General features: G+C 39.8%; 1 protein-coding gene across 1 annotated transcript in view; it reads left to right on the top strand.

Moving 5' to 3' along the window:
* The window catches only part of LOC131225551 (E3 ubiquitin-protein ligase IPI1-like), a 40,887-nt gene extending 23,510 nt beyond the window's left edge, over positions 1–17,377 (top strand). The window contains exons 2-6 of the mRNA XM_058221089.1: positions 11,974–12,143; positions 14,797–14,855; positions 15,887–15,912; positions 16,006–16,402; positions 16,500–17,377. Of these exons, the coding sequence (XP_058077072.1) occupies positions 11,974–12,143; positions 14,797–14,855; positions 15,887–15,912; positions 16,006–16,402; positions 16,500–17,013 (1,166 nt within the window). The 3' untranslated portion in view covers positions 17,014–17,377. The remainder of the gene's footprint in view (positions 1–11,973; positions 12,144–14,796; positions 14,856–15,886; positions 15,913–16,005; positions 16,403–16,499) is intronic.
* The last annotated feature ends 1,828 nt before the right edge of the window (positions 17,378–19,205 follow it).

Here is a 19,205-nt window from a genome sequence, read left to right as displayed (position 1 = left end):
AAGAGGTGTCCCGGTTAACCTATATCTTTGGCTGTCGGGCTGGCTTCTTTCCCTCATCTTATATGGGCCTTCCTTTGTGCTATGGGAAGCCTATGTTGCACCTCTGGGATAGGGTGGTTGAGAGAATGGAGAGGAAGTTTTCTCCTTAGAAAAGCAAGTTACTGTCTTATGGGCAGGATTACCTTCATCAAAGCCGCCCTCTCCCATCTCCCCCTTTACTTTACGTTTCAATTTCGTTGTTCCAAGTCAATCCTTGCCCAGATTGACAAGTTAAGGAGGGATTTTCTTTGGCAAGCAGGCGCCTCTTCCAGGAAATTCCATTTGCTTACTTGGAAAGATGTCTACTGGCCTATTGCAGAAGGGAGTGTTGGCATTAGGCTCCTTGATGTAGTTAACTCGGCCCTATTGGGAAAGTGGGTTTGGGGTTCTGGTGTTGAGGAGTCCAATCTGTGGAGGAGAGACATTGCTGCAAGTATGGCTCCTCCCCCACGGGCTGGTGGATCAGAGAATCGTCTTTGTATCGAATCTCCTTTGGAAGTCTATTGCTCAAATTGTTCCATTGTTGGTTGTGGACTTGAGTTTTGCTATTGGTAAGGTGTCTAGGATCAATTTTGGGAGAAAGTTGGGTGCAGAGACTCTTTGCTTCGATCATCTTTCCCCTCCCCGACCAGCCTTAGCCCCGTGGTTGATATTTTTATAGTTAGTTGTTTTTGGATCTAGGATTCAGGGGGAGCGTGGTTTCCTCCATGCTGCAGGGATTTTAGTGATTTGGAAAATGGTGATCTGGTTTCTCTTCTTTCTCACTTATAGGGGATTTCGCCTTCTCTAGGTGTGGAGGACTTGCTTGTCTAGCGCCATAACAAATCTAACATATTCTCAGTGCAATCATTTTATTCATTGTTGTCTCAATCTGGCCGGGGGATCTTACGGGGCTCTGCGAAACTAATTGCCTTTGTGTGGCTTGCCCGAAGAAATAGAATTATGACCATTGATAATTTGTGTAAGAGCTTTGGTGTTGCCTAATGCTTGTCTCCTTTGTCTGAGCGCTGAAGAGTCTATGGGCCATTTGTTTTGTTTTTCTATTTTCTTGCCTGTCTTTCTTTTCTTGGCCTTTGTCCCTAATAAATTACACCACTCTCTCTCTCTCTGTCTCTCTCTCTCTCTCTCTCTCTCTCTCTCTCTCTTAAAAAAAATGCTTTTCAAAATAAATTGCATCATCTTTAAAATAAATATGCAAAGGATGGGAAACTGACAATATTAGTTTTCCCATTCAGTTTGTTATATGGACCCCTTCCTATGGCAAGGTGGGTTCCACGCTTTTGGAATTGGATATTTTGATACCATTTGTTTAAAATGTTAAACAAAGGTGTAGACTTCCGTGGCACCTCTAGGAGTTTTAAGTATTTTATGGAAATATCGTTGTGTAAGATACTTGTTAGAGATCATCTTCAAGATTTTGGGCATTTGATCCCAATTTATTTGCATGTTATGCCATAAGCAGGAGTTTGTCATAAGCTTATTCTATGCATTATGGGCCCCGTCCTATGGCAAGGTGGGTTCCACGCGTTTGGAATTGGATATTTTGATACCATTTGTTTAAAATGTTAAACAAAGGTGTAGACTTCCGTGGCACCTCTAGGAGTTTTAAGTATTTTATGGAAATGTTGTTGTGTAAGATACTTGTTGGAGATCATCTTCAAGATTTTGGGCATTTGATCCCAATTTATTTGCATGTTATGCCATAAGTGTGAGTTTGTCATAACTCATAAGCTTATTGTATGCATTATGGAAAACATTGTTTTTTGCTTCATCAACTTGGTGCTTTTCTTTTTTAATTTCATTTTGGTGTTGCAGACAAAGCCCTTGATAGAGTGGAATGGTGGGGAGCAAGATTCGTGTAGCCAACCCCAATTAATTGAGATAAGGCTTAGTGATGATGATGGACTGTTGCGGATGAATATTAGTGGAGTTGTTGGAGGGTTGTTCCTTACGAATTGGGTATTTGAATAATTTGGAACCATTTTTTGGCAGTTGGTTTTCTATTTATGTTAAATGGACCGTTGTGGTCCCACTTGTGGACCAGTTTGATACCACATGTGGTCTCTTGTAATTGTTGGGCCAAATTATGTTTTGGGATAGAGTTTAGGCCCATGAGCTTTGCTTATGTATGTTTAAGTTTATGGGCGGTACTTTCATAATTTTACTCTAAATAAGAGGGGTGTGGGCATGAGAGTGATGCAGAGCCTTTCTCCCTCCTTTCTCCTCTCTTCTCCTCTTTTCTTCTCATTACTCTTTATCCATCTCATAGTTTCACATGGTATTAGAGCAAGTCGGTGGGTGATTCAAAGTAGGGCTTCTTCTACTCAAAACTCTAAACATATTAATCAAATCTCAGGGGATTCTAAAACCCTGAAGTGCTAATTGAACCCTAGAAAAGAGGATCTATCTTTGCTTTTCGCAGAAAACATTGTGTTTTTTGAAATTGTTCTAAAGTGAGAGCAACCATTTGCAAAGGGAGTGCAGAAATCGGGCCTAGAAGATGGAAACTTGTTGATTTCTATATACAGGTGATGTTGTAATTATTATTCCTCTATTATTTTGCAGCAAAATGTAGTTTTTGAGCCAATCTTTGTTATTCATGACCTAATTGTGAGATTAATAGTTGATATTTGGGTGAACCCTAGATAATGATGAGTTGGAAAGTGATATTCATTGCTGTCATGGGATGTAGTCGAATGTGGATCTAATTATAGTTTAGCGTTTTTTCAACACAAGTTGAATCAAAATACTTAAAAATAGATTATGGAGCCTAAAATATGGTTTTTGGTTCTTCATCATTCGGTGAGAATACCAATTCTTCATTTAAAGCATCAATTACATCTATGAAACTAAATGGGAGAACTACTTATCTTGGCTAAATATGTTGAAGTGTGATGCGGGGGCGTCTTGGTGTAATTCTAAGGATGCACTGTATCTCCATGTTGGGGTGGGGTGGCCCACGAGGTGGGGCCCACTGTCGGACCTGTGATTCGGGGACCTGTGCAAAGTGGGGATTGCCCAAGGGGAGGTTTCGTTTGGGTTTGCCTAGGAGGACCTGCATATAGGGATAAACTAGTCCTTCCTTGTCAACTTTGGTGCTTTTGTTGTGCTTGTCGGTTGTTCGCTATCAAATTTTGGTATCATAGCCTAGCTTTAGCATAGGGCTTATTATGGTCCTCTAATTAGCATATGATTTTCATGTTGCATTTAGAGTAGGTTTTGTCATGTTGCAATGTCTAGGATTAGCAGTCATCCCATTCTCTTCACATTGCGTCTAGAGTCTTTAGTTTTTAGGTTCCACATTAAATCCCTAGGTTATGCCCACTCGTATTGGGCGTGGTTTTGGTCTACACCCCACAATGAGTTTGAAATAGCTTATCGAGGCTATCAATGCCATGAGTAACCATCTTGCGTCTCTTAAGGCCCAAAGCAGAGCCACCAACAACCAACTGGCGGTGACCAACACTCACGTAACCCAGTTGGAAACTTCCCTCCAGGCAAATCCCGACGATGGGGAAGATGACTAATCTCAAGCAAGAGATCAAGTTGGAGGACGTGGAAGAGGACATGGCCGACGTGTTGGCCGTGGTGGGGTGTGTACTCAGCCACCCCTTGGTTAGTATTAAGACCACAATGATCCCGATGAGTGAGTAATGAAAAGTGTGAAAGTTGAGGCACCGAGTTATGATGGTCGCTTAGACCCCAAGGCCTTCCTCGATTGGCTTGTAAACATGGATCATTATTTTAAGTGGTAGAATATGTCTGATCGTCGTCGGGTGGGGTTCGCCAATATGAAGTTGGTGGGCCAAGCCAAGTTGTTTTGGACGAATGTCGAGCGGAAGATGGAGAGGTCTGGAGATGACTCAGTTTCACTATGGGTTTAGATGAAAGAGATCTTAAAAGAAAAGTATTGTCCTCTCTTACCGCTAGAAGCTTTTGGATAAGTGGCAATCCCTTCATCAGAGATCAATTTCTGTGGCTGATTACATTGCCAAGTTTGATGAATTCATGATGCGTTGTAACATCGAGGAGGAACCGTTAGCGACCTTTTCCCGTTTCAGAATGGGCGTCCATCCCGAGCTTCAGCGTGAGCTCCTCCCTCACGACGTTAGCACCCTAGAGCATGCCTATCAAGTAGTGCAAGAGCTAGAGCAATATCTGAAACTGTAATTTATGACGTGATTCGACTATTCGGGAATCTAATGTGAGGGCCACTCCCCAGGGAGCTAAGCCTAATTTTGGGAGTCAATCCAAAGCCCTTACTGGTACTCAGTCCATTAATAAGGATGTTAAGGGAAAATGTTTAGCTAGTACCAGCTTGAGAGTAGGTGAGCAAATGTGGTGTTACAAACTACCAAGGATATGGTCATTTCGCACACTAGTGCCCTACGAAAGAGTGAAATAAGGCCTTCGTGATTGGTGAGTTTGATGAGGATGCAAATGATCAGGGTGATTGCAAAGAAGAAGAATCTTAGCCCGAAATTGGTGTTAGTGATGAAGAAGTTGAAGGAGTTGAGGCCATGCCACTTGTAGTTGTCAGATGCGCCTTAGCCCAGGCTAAAAAGAGTGATGATTAGCGCAAGAATTCAATTTTCTACACTTACGTCAAGTGTGATGACAAAAACTGCTAGCTGATAATTGATAGTGGCAGTTGCACCAATGTGGTCTTTGCTAGCACGTATCTTGCTTGGGTCCCTCACCATCAACCCTCAACCCTATCGAGTTTCATGGGTTGATGCATCCTCAATACTGGTTTCTCAAAGGTGTCTTATTCCTGTTTAGGTTGCTTCCTACAAAGACACGTTGTGGTGTGATATTTTGCCTATGAACATAGGCCACATTATTTTGGGTACACCTTGGCTTTATAACCGTGATGTGACACTATTTGGCCATTTGAATACATGTTCATTTATTCATGAAGGTAAGGGGATAAAGCTACATCCTCTTCCGCCCAAAAGCACCCCAGAGAGGGAGGACGTCAAGAAAGGGTGATTCAAAAGATGAGAGGAAGTTCCAACCTAAGTCTCTCTACATAATAAATGCCAAAGAGTTTGAAAGGGAAACTAAGGCTGATTTAATGGTGTATGCCCTCATGGCAAGAGAGGTCACAGCCGAGGTTAGCATAGAGTTGCCACCTAAAAATGATTCCAGTGTTGGAGGAGTTTAGCGATGTTTTCCCTAAAGACCTATCTGATGAGCTTCCACCCATGCGGGACATTTAGCATGACATAGATCTTGTCCTTAAGTTGACTCTACCAAACCTTTCTCAATACCAAATGAACATGCAGAGTTCATATGTTGTTTTTTCACATTTTTTAGTATATACATTCATTTGAGTAGTTGTTAGTTGACTTATGAGTCTAATAGTCTAATAAAACTATATTTCAAAAAAATCCCTACACTTATGATCCCTTTATGTAATTTTTCATATTCTTTTTTTCAATTTTCCTTGATTTTTTTTTTTTTTTAAATGTTTGGGGGGTTGTGCCATCACATAAGCGCGCAACTCCCTTAGGTCGCATGGGATCACTTATGCCATTTGCTAACATTGGTTTTAGCTAAACATCGTAAGACTCTATATCCTTTTGTGGATTAAAAAAAGTTTGTTTATCCTTTTATAGAGAGAATCTAACAAATTATTTTCATTAGTTCATTATGATATATGTGGGCTGATTCCCATCACTTCTAATGTCGTTAAATAGTTTGTCTCCTTTATTAATGATACTTCTTGGATGACATGGATTTATTTGATGAAAAATAGCGACGATGTTCATTCGATCTTTAAAGTATTTCATGTTTGTGTTAAAAATCAGTTTAATATAAATATTTTCACTCTTCATACTAATAATGTCAAAGGAATATCCTTCCAATTCTATGTTCTCTTATCTTCAGGAGCATGATATTAATTCTCAAACTAATTGTGTATATACCCTGCAACAGAGTGATATTGCTTAAAGAAAGAATCAACGTCTTTTAGAAATAATCTGTACTCTTCTCATTGCTTTGTTCCTGTGTCTTTTTTGTCAAATGTTGATCTTACTGCTTATTTTATTAATTGTCTACCGACTAGGTTCTTTGTCTCCTATTCAATATTGTTCTACATTCTATTCTATTCCTGCAATTCCATTGCGAGTTTTCGGTGAATTTGTTATGTTTATAGTACAGATTTTTATCGAAATAAATTGTCAAATCGGCTGACAAATGTGGTTTCATGGGATATTCTTCTTCTCAGAAAGGGTATAAGTGCTTTGATCCGGTCACTAAAAGATAATGTCTCCATGGATGTTAAATCTCTTAAAGATGCTTCTTATTTTGTTCTACATTCTATTCTATTCCTGCAATTCCATTGCGAGTTTTCTGTGAATTTGTTATGTTTATAATACAGATTTTTATCGAAATAAATTGTCAAATCGGCTGACAAATGTGGTTTCATGGGATATTCTTCTTCTCAGAAAGGGTATAAGTGCTTTGATCCGGTCACTAAAAGATAATGTCTCCATGGATGTTAAATCTCTTAAAGATGCTTCTTATTTTACTAAGGATCAGGGGAGCATCATTCTATCATTCTTCATGTTCTCGATCTCGAGTTCAATCCGGTTGTTTCTGTTTCTTCTATTCCAAAGGCATTTTCTATATCTGATGATGGTACAAATAAGGTTGTTTCTTATTCACAATCACCTAGACTAGCTTTGAAAGTGTATGAAAGAAGGAATGTCAATATTGGATTCTTCCCATGGACCACCACGAAGCATACTCCTTCGATATCGGGTACTGATAGTCTTCCTGCTAGTTTGCCTATTTATATTGATCCATATTGAGGTTCATCGTTGGATTTAATTGTTATTGTTAGAAAAGCCAAAAGGCAATTTACTTCTCATCCTATTAACTGTTTTGTTTCCTATTATTCTTTATTTCCAGCACACAAGTCTTTTGTTTCAGTTCTTTGAGCATTCATCTTCTACTATTCCTAAAAATCTTAAAGAGACTCTTAATTCCCCTCTATGGCATCAATCAATGGAGATAATTGCTCTTGAGAAAAATCATACATGGGAGATGGCCGCTTTACTTATTGGAAAGTACAACCTGGATGGTAGTATAACTCGATATAAAGCTCGTCTAGTTATTAAAGGGTTTTACTCAGACATATAATGAGGATTATTCAGAAACTTTTGCTCTTGTTTCTAAGATGAATTCATTCGAGTGATCATCTCTCTTGCTCCTAATTTAAATTGGTTGTTGCATTAGTTAGATGTTTAAATTTCTTTCTTGAATGTTGATTTGATAGAGAAAATTTATATGGTTCCTCCTCCTCGTTTTACTTACAAGGGGAAGAAAAAGAACGTATGCCATCTTAAAAAGGCAATATATGATTTGAAGTAGGCTCTTCAAATCTGGTTTGAGAAATTTAGTGGGGTCTTGATTCATATTGGATTTACACGTGTTCTCTTAGATAATTCTGTATTTGTGAAGCAACAGGTATATAGTATTATCATTGTCAGTGTGTATGTGAATGGTATTATTTTTACAGGTGATGATGCTAATGCAATTTCTAAATTAAAGCTTTACTTGAATAAGGTGTTTGACATCAAACATTGGGATTGTTAAAATATTTTTTGAGCATTGAAGTCTCTTGTTCCAAGAAGGGCATTATTTTGTCTTAAAGAAAATGTGCTCTTGATTTGTTGACTTCAACTAGTTTCTTAGTGTCAAACCGATTGCTTCCCCGTTAGAGATTAATAAGAAGCTTAAGGCTGATGATGAGGAGCTTCCTGTTGATCATCGCATCTATCAGCGCTTGGTTGGTCAATTGATACATTTGACTATTACTCATCCTAACATATCTCATGCAATGAATCTAGTGAGTTAGTTTATGTAAGCTTCTCGCTCTAGTTATCTTGAAGTTGTTTATCTCACCCTGCGGTATGTCAAGTCTTCTCCAAGACGAGGAATCCTATTTAGTTATTTTATTAGTTTGAATATCGAAGGCTATTTTGATGCGGATTTAGCAAGCTCTCCTGACGATCGTCATTCTATGACAGTATTTTTCGAAGCCAGTATAGTTATATGGAAGACTAAAAAGCAAACTGTTGTTGCATGAACCAATGTTATGGTTGAATGCTGTGCTATGGTGAATACTACATGTGAAATCTTGTGGTTGAAAAGCTTTTTCGCTGAGTTAGGATTTCCAGTGAAGACATCTGTAGCCATGTATTATGACAATCAGGCTGCAATTCATATCACTTTAGGGCCTGTTTGGAACGTGGGATCATGTGGGATTAGGTGGTATGGAATTGGATTTGGTCCCATGCAAATTCCATCCGCCATTTGGAAATGATGGAAATGATTGGATTAATCCATGTATCATATCATCTCGTCCCAACAGTAGATATTATGGGATTTTTGGTGGATTTCAAAATCCATTTAATCTTTGTCCCCATGTTGATGCATGTGTTTTATCCACGCCACCCATCCATATGCACTCTTTACACGTGACATTTGAGTTGCATGTGTCCAAATGACTGGCATCGGTTGTGAAATATAGTCCGTTGATTACAATTCCATGGTCCAGTAAATGTAGGCTTTGCTTAATACCATGTTTCTCTTAAAGGAGGAATTTGATCCCAAATGTGGGATTGAACCATGGAAATACCATTGTATTTCATTGTGCGATAATGGTGAGACATGCAATCATTGTGTAATAATGGTGTTAATTCCATCTAATGCAATTCCATACCATTTAATCTTGCATTCCAAACAGGGCCTCAAATTCTGTTTTGCACGAGCAGACGAAACATATAGAAGCTGATTGTCATTTTATTCGCAAGAAGGTTGTTGGTGGCATTATTTCTACTCTCTTTGTCCCATTTGTTGCACAACTTGTTGATATCTTTACAAAGGCTCTTCCTCTTGACATGGGATGATTGTTTGAGGCAAGCAGGGCATGATCGATATCTATGCCTTTGCTTAAGGGGGAGTGTCATTGTATACATGATGAGTTGGGCCCATGGTCCTTGTAGTAATTTTTTTTCCCTTTTATTTCTCTGTTTATGCCTATTTTCTCCTTTACACTATGGGTATTTAGGGTCTTTTGCCATTCACTTATTATAAATAAGGAGAAGGTTGGAACTCCAACCTTAACTTGCTTTTCTCTCCCTCTGTGTGTGTGTGTGTGTGTCTTCCCAAATCCTATATCTCTCCTTTAACACCAGTCAAAGCTTCTTGCTCTAAATTGAATTTTGAGGTGCTCTAAATTGAATTTTGAGGAACCCTTACATGTGTGTGTGTGTGGGGTGTGTGTGTGTGTGTGTGTGTGTGTGTGTGTGTGTACCATTCTGGGCCATACCATCTGAAACCATGTGAAATTGTGCCTAAAACATCTAAAACCACTTGGTGGGGTCTGATTTTTTGATATGGCTGAAACTTAGTGTGATCCCTCATCTAAGTGGGACACACAATGCATGGGCTGGATGTCTGAACCACATCTTAGTGGGCCTTATAAACAATCATGAAGGTTTCAATGGGTGGGTATCTACTCTCAACTGTTGTTTGTGGTGTGCGTCCCACCTAAGTCATTGATTGGCCTATTTTGAGGCCCATTGCCCACCTTGGAAGGGTGCATCTGATTGATGGGGAGGACACACACACACACACACACACACCAAAAGATGCAATCTAATTTGGGTATAGGAACATATACGCAAGGGTGCCTCAGAATTCAATTTAATAAAATCAATTAAGTATAAAACTAGGACTAGGAGAGAATTACACACACACACACACACACACACATTTATACTAAAAGATGTAGTCTAATTTGGGTATAGTAACTTATATGTAAGGGTTCCTCATAATTCAATTGAATAAAATCAATTAAGGATAAATCTGGGACAAGGAGAGAGAATCTAATTGGTGGATGCATTTTGTTTTTGTATCCGTATCGAATCAATCGAAGCAATGATCTTCTATCCATTTCTTAATGAAAAGAATACACGAACACCGACCGAGTAGAATATACCATAACGAGATGGAAATCCCTAAACATTCTACTACATTTGACTACTGACTATATTCTAAATCATTATCGAAATATGGATTTGCACATGGGATGTTTCTACAGATAGTTATGGGATCAACTCATACGGCCATGTTCTATTCGGGGGAATAAAATAAAGATTGTCTCTTGGAGAGATGAGCAAGTGGTTGACAGTCCGGTCTTGAAAACTTGTATAGTTCTGAACGAAAGAACTATCTAGGGTTCGAATCCCTCTCTCCTTTTGCTCGTTGAATAGATTTTTGTGCGTGCATGTGTGTGTGTGTGTGTGTGTGTGTGTGTGTGTGTGTCCACTACTGTTCTATCCAACAGATTGTTCTGGAGTGACAAGAGGGTCACTTGCTATAGGGGTCCCTTAGCTACTTTCTACTTCTCTGTTTTTTGCTTTAATAATATCAATCATCTCTTCCAAAAAAATAAAAATAAAAATTTTTCAAGGACAAGAGTATAATTTCACCAAGCTTCCTTAGATGCACGCTTTTGGCTCAATTCGAAATCCATGTATCAAATAATTACGAAAAGAAAATGTCCATTTGTATAGTGTACCTGAATAACCTTTTGAAATGTTAAAAAGAGCCTTGCAAGTGATTTGATGGTTCTGTATTGAATTGAGGAGCAAGTTTTGTCCAAAAATTATTGTGATTTATTAATTTATGCCAAATCTGTTGCAAGTCAACTGGTCCATATATTATTGAATCTTCAACTAGTATTAGGTATTTGTTATCAAGTGCTTGTGTAATATTTGTGGGTAGTGGTGCGCTTACAGAGACTATGCCTTTAGTTGTTGAAGTAAAATTCAAATTCGCACTTCTTTATGGTGATTTCTTTTCATAATAGCTTTCTTTAGATTACCCTTCTCATGCTTCGATAAGAAGCTTCAATTCACAGTTTTTGTGCCTCTGGACATCTTTTTCTATGGTTATGCCATTTGGTAGTTTAATTGTGTATAGTAGTCTTATGGTCCTATTGCGCCTGCCCATGATTCCCCCCTCGTTTTTTTGTGCATAGGGCTTCTGTATACAGGTATTACATAATTCTCAGGCCCATGGTTCAATGATCCAATACTGTTTGCATTTTCAGTTCATACAAGTGGGGGCCAGTGGTTGTACAAGACAGTTTGGGTTTTCAGATTGTACCATGGGAGCCCATTGTGCGATGATCCAAACCATTGATTTGACTGGCCTCATTGTGGATAGTCCATGCATTAAAAACATCCAGAATGGGAAGATCATAGCTTTTTGTAAATTGGCCTTGTTCTTGGTTGACTGAACTTTTGCTGTATTTTCAACCTTGAATGTTTATTTGTTGACCGCCTATCAAAGGGTTGGGATTTGTCTGATCTTGAGTAATGGCAATCCAAAATGGGGGCGCTTTTACAGAGGTATAATGTGATGCTTGGGCCAAAAAGGTTGTACAATGCTTATCGGGTTTTCACTTTTCAGTTTTGTGCAAGTGGCGCTCATGGGTCAATGATCAAAGCTTTGATATGGCCAGTTTCACTGTGGATGGCCTGTGCACCAAAAAACACCCAGATTGGATATGGCCTTCTTCGATATATATGAACTGTTGCTGTATTTTTTCTTAACCATCCATTTGTTGACCACCTAATGAAGGATCAGGATTCATCCTATCTCAGGAGTTTTTGGTACATAAGCAAACCAAATGGGGCTCATTGGGCCCATTATATTAACCCTTTGGATCTCTGAACTGTGGGCCGCACTTTATTTTGCTTGTACAAATTGGCAACCCCAAAGGTACCGTACCGCCTTTCAGCCCAAGCATTCTATAATACGTCTTTTTTACGATGTGTTGTTTGTGAAAGTAAGTTGTGCTTGTTATTGTTTGGTTATGATCCAATATTAATTTCTCATCATTTTTTTCAGATTGTATTGGTTCGGCATTCAATGCCAAGGGACTCATGCAGTGTCCTAATTGCCGAAAGATTGAGAAAGGCCAATGGCTTTATGCAAATGGTTATCGCTCATTTCAAGAGTTTAGCATGGATGACTGGACACATGATGAGGATCTATATGATCTAAGTTACTCTGAAATGGTAAAAGACATTTTAAAGCTTATTTATTCATTATGATCCTTTTTCATGATCTACTATTTGTTAGTAAATGGATTATTTTAGCAGTTTCACTGTCTTGTATGCATGCTTTTCCATGTCTATGAAGATTATGATATTTGTTGATACATGAAATTTACCTGTACTTGTGAAGGATTGAAGTATAGGATACAAACATACATGTCTCTCGTCTTTCGATCTCCACATTCGTGTCACACGCATGTGCGAGTTATTATATTATTAAGGAAATGCTCCAGTTGGCTAGTGAATTGGAACCTTCCCATGCATGTCATTGTATTTCAACACTTTGGCACCAAATATCATTTACCTGGAGCATACATTCTCTCCAACCAACTTTTCACAGGCCACTTCAGTAGAAATCAAATTGATCGGTTGACCCCCACCATCCATATGAATGTCCTTTAACATATAACTCTGTTTTCTAACTCACAAGTTGGACGGTTGTCATCATCTCCACCAAAGCGATTCTTTAAAACTCTAAGCAATCTAAGGCAAGTCACCAAATGGATGAGAAATGCTTGAGTGGGTTATTGAAAATTCATAACGGTTGGATCTATTCTAGCAGATGATTTTTTCTCTCCATTTCTTTACGCGAGTTCTGGTGTAGCCATTAACGGATAGGCTTTGGGAACAATGGACCTGGGACTGCAAAAGATTCTATGAAAACAAATCCTAATGATTAATTTGGTGGGATGGTGGAACCCTCCAAGAACCAGTTGATTTAGTTTGAGAGGCCATGGATTGTTTGTCGGATGGCTGGAGTACTGGTCAATGTGATTTTTCGAGGTTATAAGGAGCAGGTTGGACAAAATAGCCAATCTAGATCAATGTATGGACTGTCCACGTGTCCAAAATGCAACTAGGTATGTAGGAAGGTTCCCATGGACAATTCCACTAGTTAGATGAGCTGGATGTCACGAAGTGGACAGGTTGGCACTTCCACTGGCTGGATACTAATTTACTATTTGACCAACATAGCGTGAAAAATGAACAGTCAAGATTGAAGGAGAAACAAAATAGGTCCAGTGATTATCTGAAAGTCGAAACATCTATTAATAGGTCCACCATAGATTGCTTGTAATACCAAAGCGGCGTATGTTAGCCGTAAGATATATGGCTAGTAAAAGTTGGACAGTAATTAACCAAATGGCCAATATTGCATGCCCCTACTTCTATGGAGGGAATGGATAGTATAAGATTAATGATAGACCATCTCATGTGATGTGTGCATGACATCCACTCCATCTGGAAGGTGCCCCGTCCCATGTTGTGCCTTGAGCCCAAAACTATAGCGAGCCACCACACTAGAGGGAACAATAGAGAGTTATTGCCCAACATTGATTGTGTGTGGGGCACACCATGCTGTTTATGTGCCATCCAATCCACTCATTTGGCACATCCACCCTAGATGACCTAACACCCCAAAATCAAGCCATTCTAATTGTTAGGTGGGCCATAACACAACCAATGAGGCTGTTAAAGGTTATGGTTGTGGGTCTACGACCCACTTATATCTTAGTCTTTTTGGTCTTTGGATATGCTAGTCATTGTATTTGATCTAATAGGGGCAATTTTGCCATTTTTGCTTTTTAATACTTAAATATAAAGAAAAGGAGGTAGGAACATGCAACCCTAACCCAACCTTTTCCTCTCATCTTTCTTCCGTCTCTCGCGTCTTTTCTCATTCCTTCTATATTTCATCTCTAAATAATCTACATTGGCTTTCCCCTCCCAAGTGTTCGCTCATGTGGCCCACATGAGTTTTGGATCAGCCTGATTTTCGGGCCCCTGTAGGGAAGCTTTAGATGTATGGAATGGATATTGTGGACATATCACGTGATCTGCATAGAGGTCGATTTTCCCCAGATCCTCAGGTTTAGTCATCTCCATGTGATCATTCCTCTCTCACAACTATCATATATTTGAAGTTGGGCTCATGAGATATATCACCCAAGGGGTGTTTGGATGCACTATCAAATTGAATTGCAATTACTAGTCTAATTAAGTGGAATAACTGAAGTATTATTTCTTAGCTTCATCTAAACTAGGACAGTATGACCTTGTGACGAAGGCAAGGTAGACAAGAGACCTTGGTTTCTCAATATCATTCATTGGGGTTCCTTGGTGTTCATATCTAGGTTGCTTTGTCCCCTATCCAGAAAATATTAATCCCTCATGAGCAGAGGGTAGAATTGGTTAATCTCAAACTACTCGAAATGCTCAAACTGGTATAGGTAAAATCCCTCTTAATGCTACTGTGTATCTCTCTACTGTTAGATGTCTGAGGATTGAGGAAATCACCAGCAAAAGGTTAGTATGGCGTTAACAAAATGCGGTTTGGAGTCCTGAATTGCATGATGTTACTTTCAAGCTGGACTTGAAATGTAATTGCAATTTGAGGTCTACGCATTCATTCTGAATACTAGGAAGTAGGAAACATCATTAAGTTTATGTCGTTTTATTTTGGCTAAATTGATTCGTAACAAACACATTTGCGCATTCAAACACTGCCTTAATGCAGTTGTTGACATGTTCATGCATAGGCAGGTGCATACTTGTCTATTGTCTGGAAAAGCTTTCTAATTTCCCTTTGTTTCTTCTCAATTCCTTTTTGCAGCCAATTGGAGTTCACTGGTGCCCATTTAGTGGACTGACACGATTTCCATCGTCATTTGAGTAAGTGCCGTTGCCCATCTGTATTAGTTCATATTCCCATTCTTGCCTACTTCTGATTTTTTCTCCACCATGCATGAATCCATCTTGATGTTCAAAACCATTTATTTGTACACACATCCGAACAATCCAATTTCTAGCAAGCTGCAGAATGGTTAAAATGAAATAAATTTTAAAAAAAATAAAAATTCTTAATAATGTTTCAAGCTATTGTCCATTCCATGCGGTTTTCTCACTGGCTCTTTGGGTCTCACCAAATAAATGGACTGATTAAGAGTGATCGTTCCTACACTGTACCAGCTATTATGAACCCAACAACAAATCACAACTAGAATAAAGGTATGGCACCAACAAATCACAGTTATTTATTATGCATATTCTATAATAGGAATTTCTATCCTAATTTAGAATTCAATTTCTATCAAACAACCCTTACCCCAGTAAAAGTTAGAAAACCGCATGCCAGTTTAGATTGATGTGCCATATCCCACGTACTGCAAAATGTAGTAAGAAATTCCGAACAACCATTTCCGGACAGCCTCTAAAATAGGATAGGTTCCTCACGGCCACATTTTCCCCCTCCAATACTCCATGAATTCCTAGGAAGTTTTGGTGAGAATGAAGTTTATTGTGAGGAAAAGGAACAATAAAAGATTTATTCATAGGTAGGAATCAGTTGACAGAGTCATTGATTGAGTTCGATCTTGTATGGTTTTCCGGGCCAAGTCCTCAAGAGAAGTTGGGGAATGTTGTACAGCTGAATTGGGAGTGCGGCAGGAACTGGGGAGTTTCCTTTGTAATATAATCAGGAGCAGTTTCCTTGCCCTGGGTGCCTTTGCGGGTTTTGTCTACATAAAATTTCTTTACCATTAAAAAAAAAGTTTACAATGTAATTATTATAAACCACGTGGTATCGTATCCACCAAATTCAACATTTATTATCACTTTGTATTCTGTAAAAATGCTAATTGCTTGCACCATATAACAGTTCTGCATGATCCACTAACATTTTGATGTTTTACAAAATCATGCAGGGAAGGGGAATCACCATCAACTGCTTGTAAGTTACTTTTGTTTTGCTGAGCTTTTGACTTTCCATTTAGTTCCTTGTAAGGGCTCTGATTTAACTTTGCCGTGGTATTCCACCATGCAGATCATGATCTGTTAGGACATCATGCCATCTTTGCTGAACATGCAGCAGCAGCTGCTTCCTCAGCTGCTCATTCATGCCCATATGTTGCTTACTTTCAACCACTCCAACCATCATCGTCCTCGAATTCTGCCGAAAGCGTTGCTGATGGCCCTACTTTCCATCACCACTGGGGTGCCCTTTCTGGACCCAGTGATATCTCGACCTCACATGCTTTCCCTGCCGCCGATCTTCATTATCATAGTTGGGAGCATTCTCCCCCATTTTCACCAACTGGAAGCCGCTTTAGTGGTGCAGATCAGACTTCAGTTTCTTCTGCAACATTGAGGTCCACGAGGGCTGATTCTGATGGTTTACCAAGAGTGGGGTCTTTCGTGCATCCGCTTCTTCTCAGTCATGGGTGAGTCTGTTAAGTTTATAACATGGGTGCTGGCTTGCAACATGCATGGGTCATTTGGTCATGTTCATCTGATGTTTCCCCATTGCTTTTTTCGCAGGTCCAGTTCTAGAACTAGTTCAGCGATCCCCTCAATGGTCCCATCGTATCTTGGCAATGCTAGGGCCCACTCCCGTGCCCATGGCGCCCATGCATACCATCAACATCCCAATTCGTCAGGCGTACGGGCCCCGATATTTTCAGGCGTCAGGAGATCTGGTGGTCCAAGGGGCTTAACTCCTGCAGGGCCACCCCCCTCCTCAGCAGAACACTCCAGTTTCTATCTCTTCCCTTCTTCAGGATCATCCGGCCGTAATCTTCAAGATGCAGACAATTCTGCAGGAAATCATTTCTATGCATGGGAGAGAGATCGCTTTGCACCTTACCCATTGGTTCCCGTTGACAGAGAGTCAAGCTGGTGGGGTCCATTCCATCAGGCTGCTGGTGGATCAGATTCTAGCAGTGGAACAGGCTTTTGGCACAGGCATGGCTCAGAGAGGCCACCATCACAGGGTCGGACAGATAACTCTTCTTACCAGTCTGTTCATCACATGCGGATCCATCGGTTCATTTGAAGCATTTTCATGGACACAGACAGATTGAACATATGAAACGATATATGCTCCGAGTCTGTAAATTCAAGTAACTTATATTCGTCAGGTGGCCTTGAAAACTGGAATGATCATCTAGCAGTCACGTGATTGACTTCGGCTCAAGGAGAATAAGATTGTTCCTCATAGAATGGTGAGGCCAAAAAAAAAAAAGAAATAGAAAAAGATGAAAGGAAAGCCACTAAGCCGAGTCAGTTGCTAACCGTCTGATGGGAATCCAGTTGTTTTCTTCTCTGTTGCATGCAATCCTTCTTGCGGATTTTTGTTGTGATAAAAATAAATTATAAAACATGAAACTCAGTCAAGAAAGGTGTGGATTGACCACAAACTCCTCGTAGTTGTTTCATTTTAAGAGGCTGGGAAAAGGGGGAAAGTGGGCTGACTGTTACTTAGCTTTGCCATTGATATGATGCTCTCCGTGTTCCAGTGGCCAGACCGGTGAGAGGCGAGAGTCATGCATATAGCTATAACCAGTCTCCTTACAAAAAGGGTAAGTTGTCAATGCTGTGGTTCCGAGTGCTTTTGCCCCCAATCTCCTGCACGTGGGTTTCTCCCTTAGAAGTCTTTCATGTGAATTGGTTTAATAATGGGCATTCTCCCTTATTGTCATTGGGATCCAGTTTAATTTGCTGTAGCTATGATACAGGTAATGATTACTATGGTACATGCTGCATCTATGTCAATCTCAAACGTGGCTGATGGTGGGGTCCACTATAGATGCTGGAAATATGGTCCAAACTGGCGGATTAGCTGACGTCTAATGGGCTGCTAAAATGAAAAGCATCAAACAAGTCCAAATTGGACAGACAGGAATTAATTAGAGGTCTGGATTGTCTGGTTAAGCTAATTTTGAGTACATAACCGGCTAAGTGGGGCCCACTCTTTGAGCAAGTCTGATTTAAAGCATATGGCAAGTGTAAGATTTAGTGCTTGTCACCCATGACGTAGTTTACCCCAAAAAACAGCACAAAACGCAATGGTGCTAGTTTTTATTATTATTATTATTACACGCACATTCACACCACAGTGGGTACTCGGAACCCATGACTACCTGTTGAAACTCTTCTGAGTCTACACTGGGGAATGAGTAAGGACCCACTTTTGGTGTTAGTTTAATATAATGCTCAGTCGAAGAGTTTGTAAGCTACCAACAGGTTTTTAGATTGAACAGGCCAATCCATGTTCGGCGATCCAAACTGTTCATATGATGGACCATGCATCCAAATAATTAGATTAGAACTTAGCATGGAATGTCTGTTCTATAGATGGATGTGGAGTGCTGTTTTCCCTCTTGACTGTTGCCTGGTGACAAAATGAAGGGTGACAATGTTCGTGAACAATCTTCAGTTGGCTCATAATGTTAATGGCTTGGATCACTAACCAGGCAGCTACTATACACCTGACCAGATCATATAATATCAACGCCTTACACTAGGCACGGTCCGCTGAATTTGCACATCATCCATAATTAACCATGAATGGTTAATGAACACAACTACATCGTGTAAAAATGGTAGCAGCCATCAGGATGGAAATTAGGACCATGTGGAATCCGTGTTGACAGTATAAATTAGAGCAGGCCATGTATCATCCAGATCCATGCAACTGACCATATAAATTGGTACTCAGTACTGGCTCATGTTCACCTGAAACACCAGGCCTTCTACCCCCATCCAGCGTGAGGCCCTTCCTATCATACACTTGCATTCATGACGAGAAACCGCAATGAGCTCTGACAATCGGGGCATGTGCATTTTTTTTTTTTTTTCTATAGCAGAACATCCTTCTTTGGAGGAAAACATCATCATGTCTGCCACAAGAACGAGACATTATCTTCATCCATCTCACACTCCAAATACAATCTTGTCCCCAAGCCTCAGACATTTCGGTGCTTGCTGTTTGGATGGTCCTAATTTCAGAAGAACAGTACCTCTTCATTGTACTAGAATTGACAACCAGGAGCTGACTTAATGTAATTTCCGTTATCTGAGCTGCCCTAATCCCCAAAGAGTACTTCAAAAACACAAACATCCCTACCTGGAATTCATATCCATTGCTGAAACAATTCATCAAACAAATTCAGGCATGACATCTTGCAGACAACAAAGTAAAACATTTCATGGTCATCATTTGATCTCAATCACCATTGGAATCAA

This window comes from Magnolia sinica, chromosome 14 (assembly GCF_029962835.1).
Source record: "Magnolia sinica isolate HGM2019 chromosome 14, MsV1, whole genome shotgun sequence".
Classification (NCBI taxonomy): Eukaryota; Viridiplantae; Streptophyta; class Magnoliopsida; order Magnoliales; family Magnoliaceae; genus Magnolia; species Magnolia sinica.
This window is presented reverse-complemented; position numbering and strand designations above follow the sequence as displayed.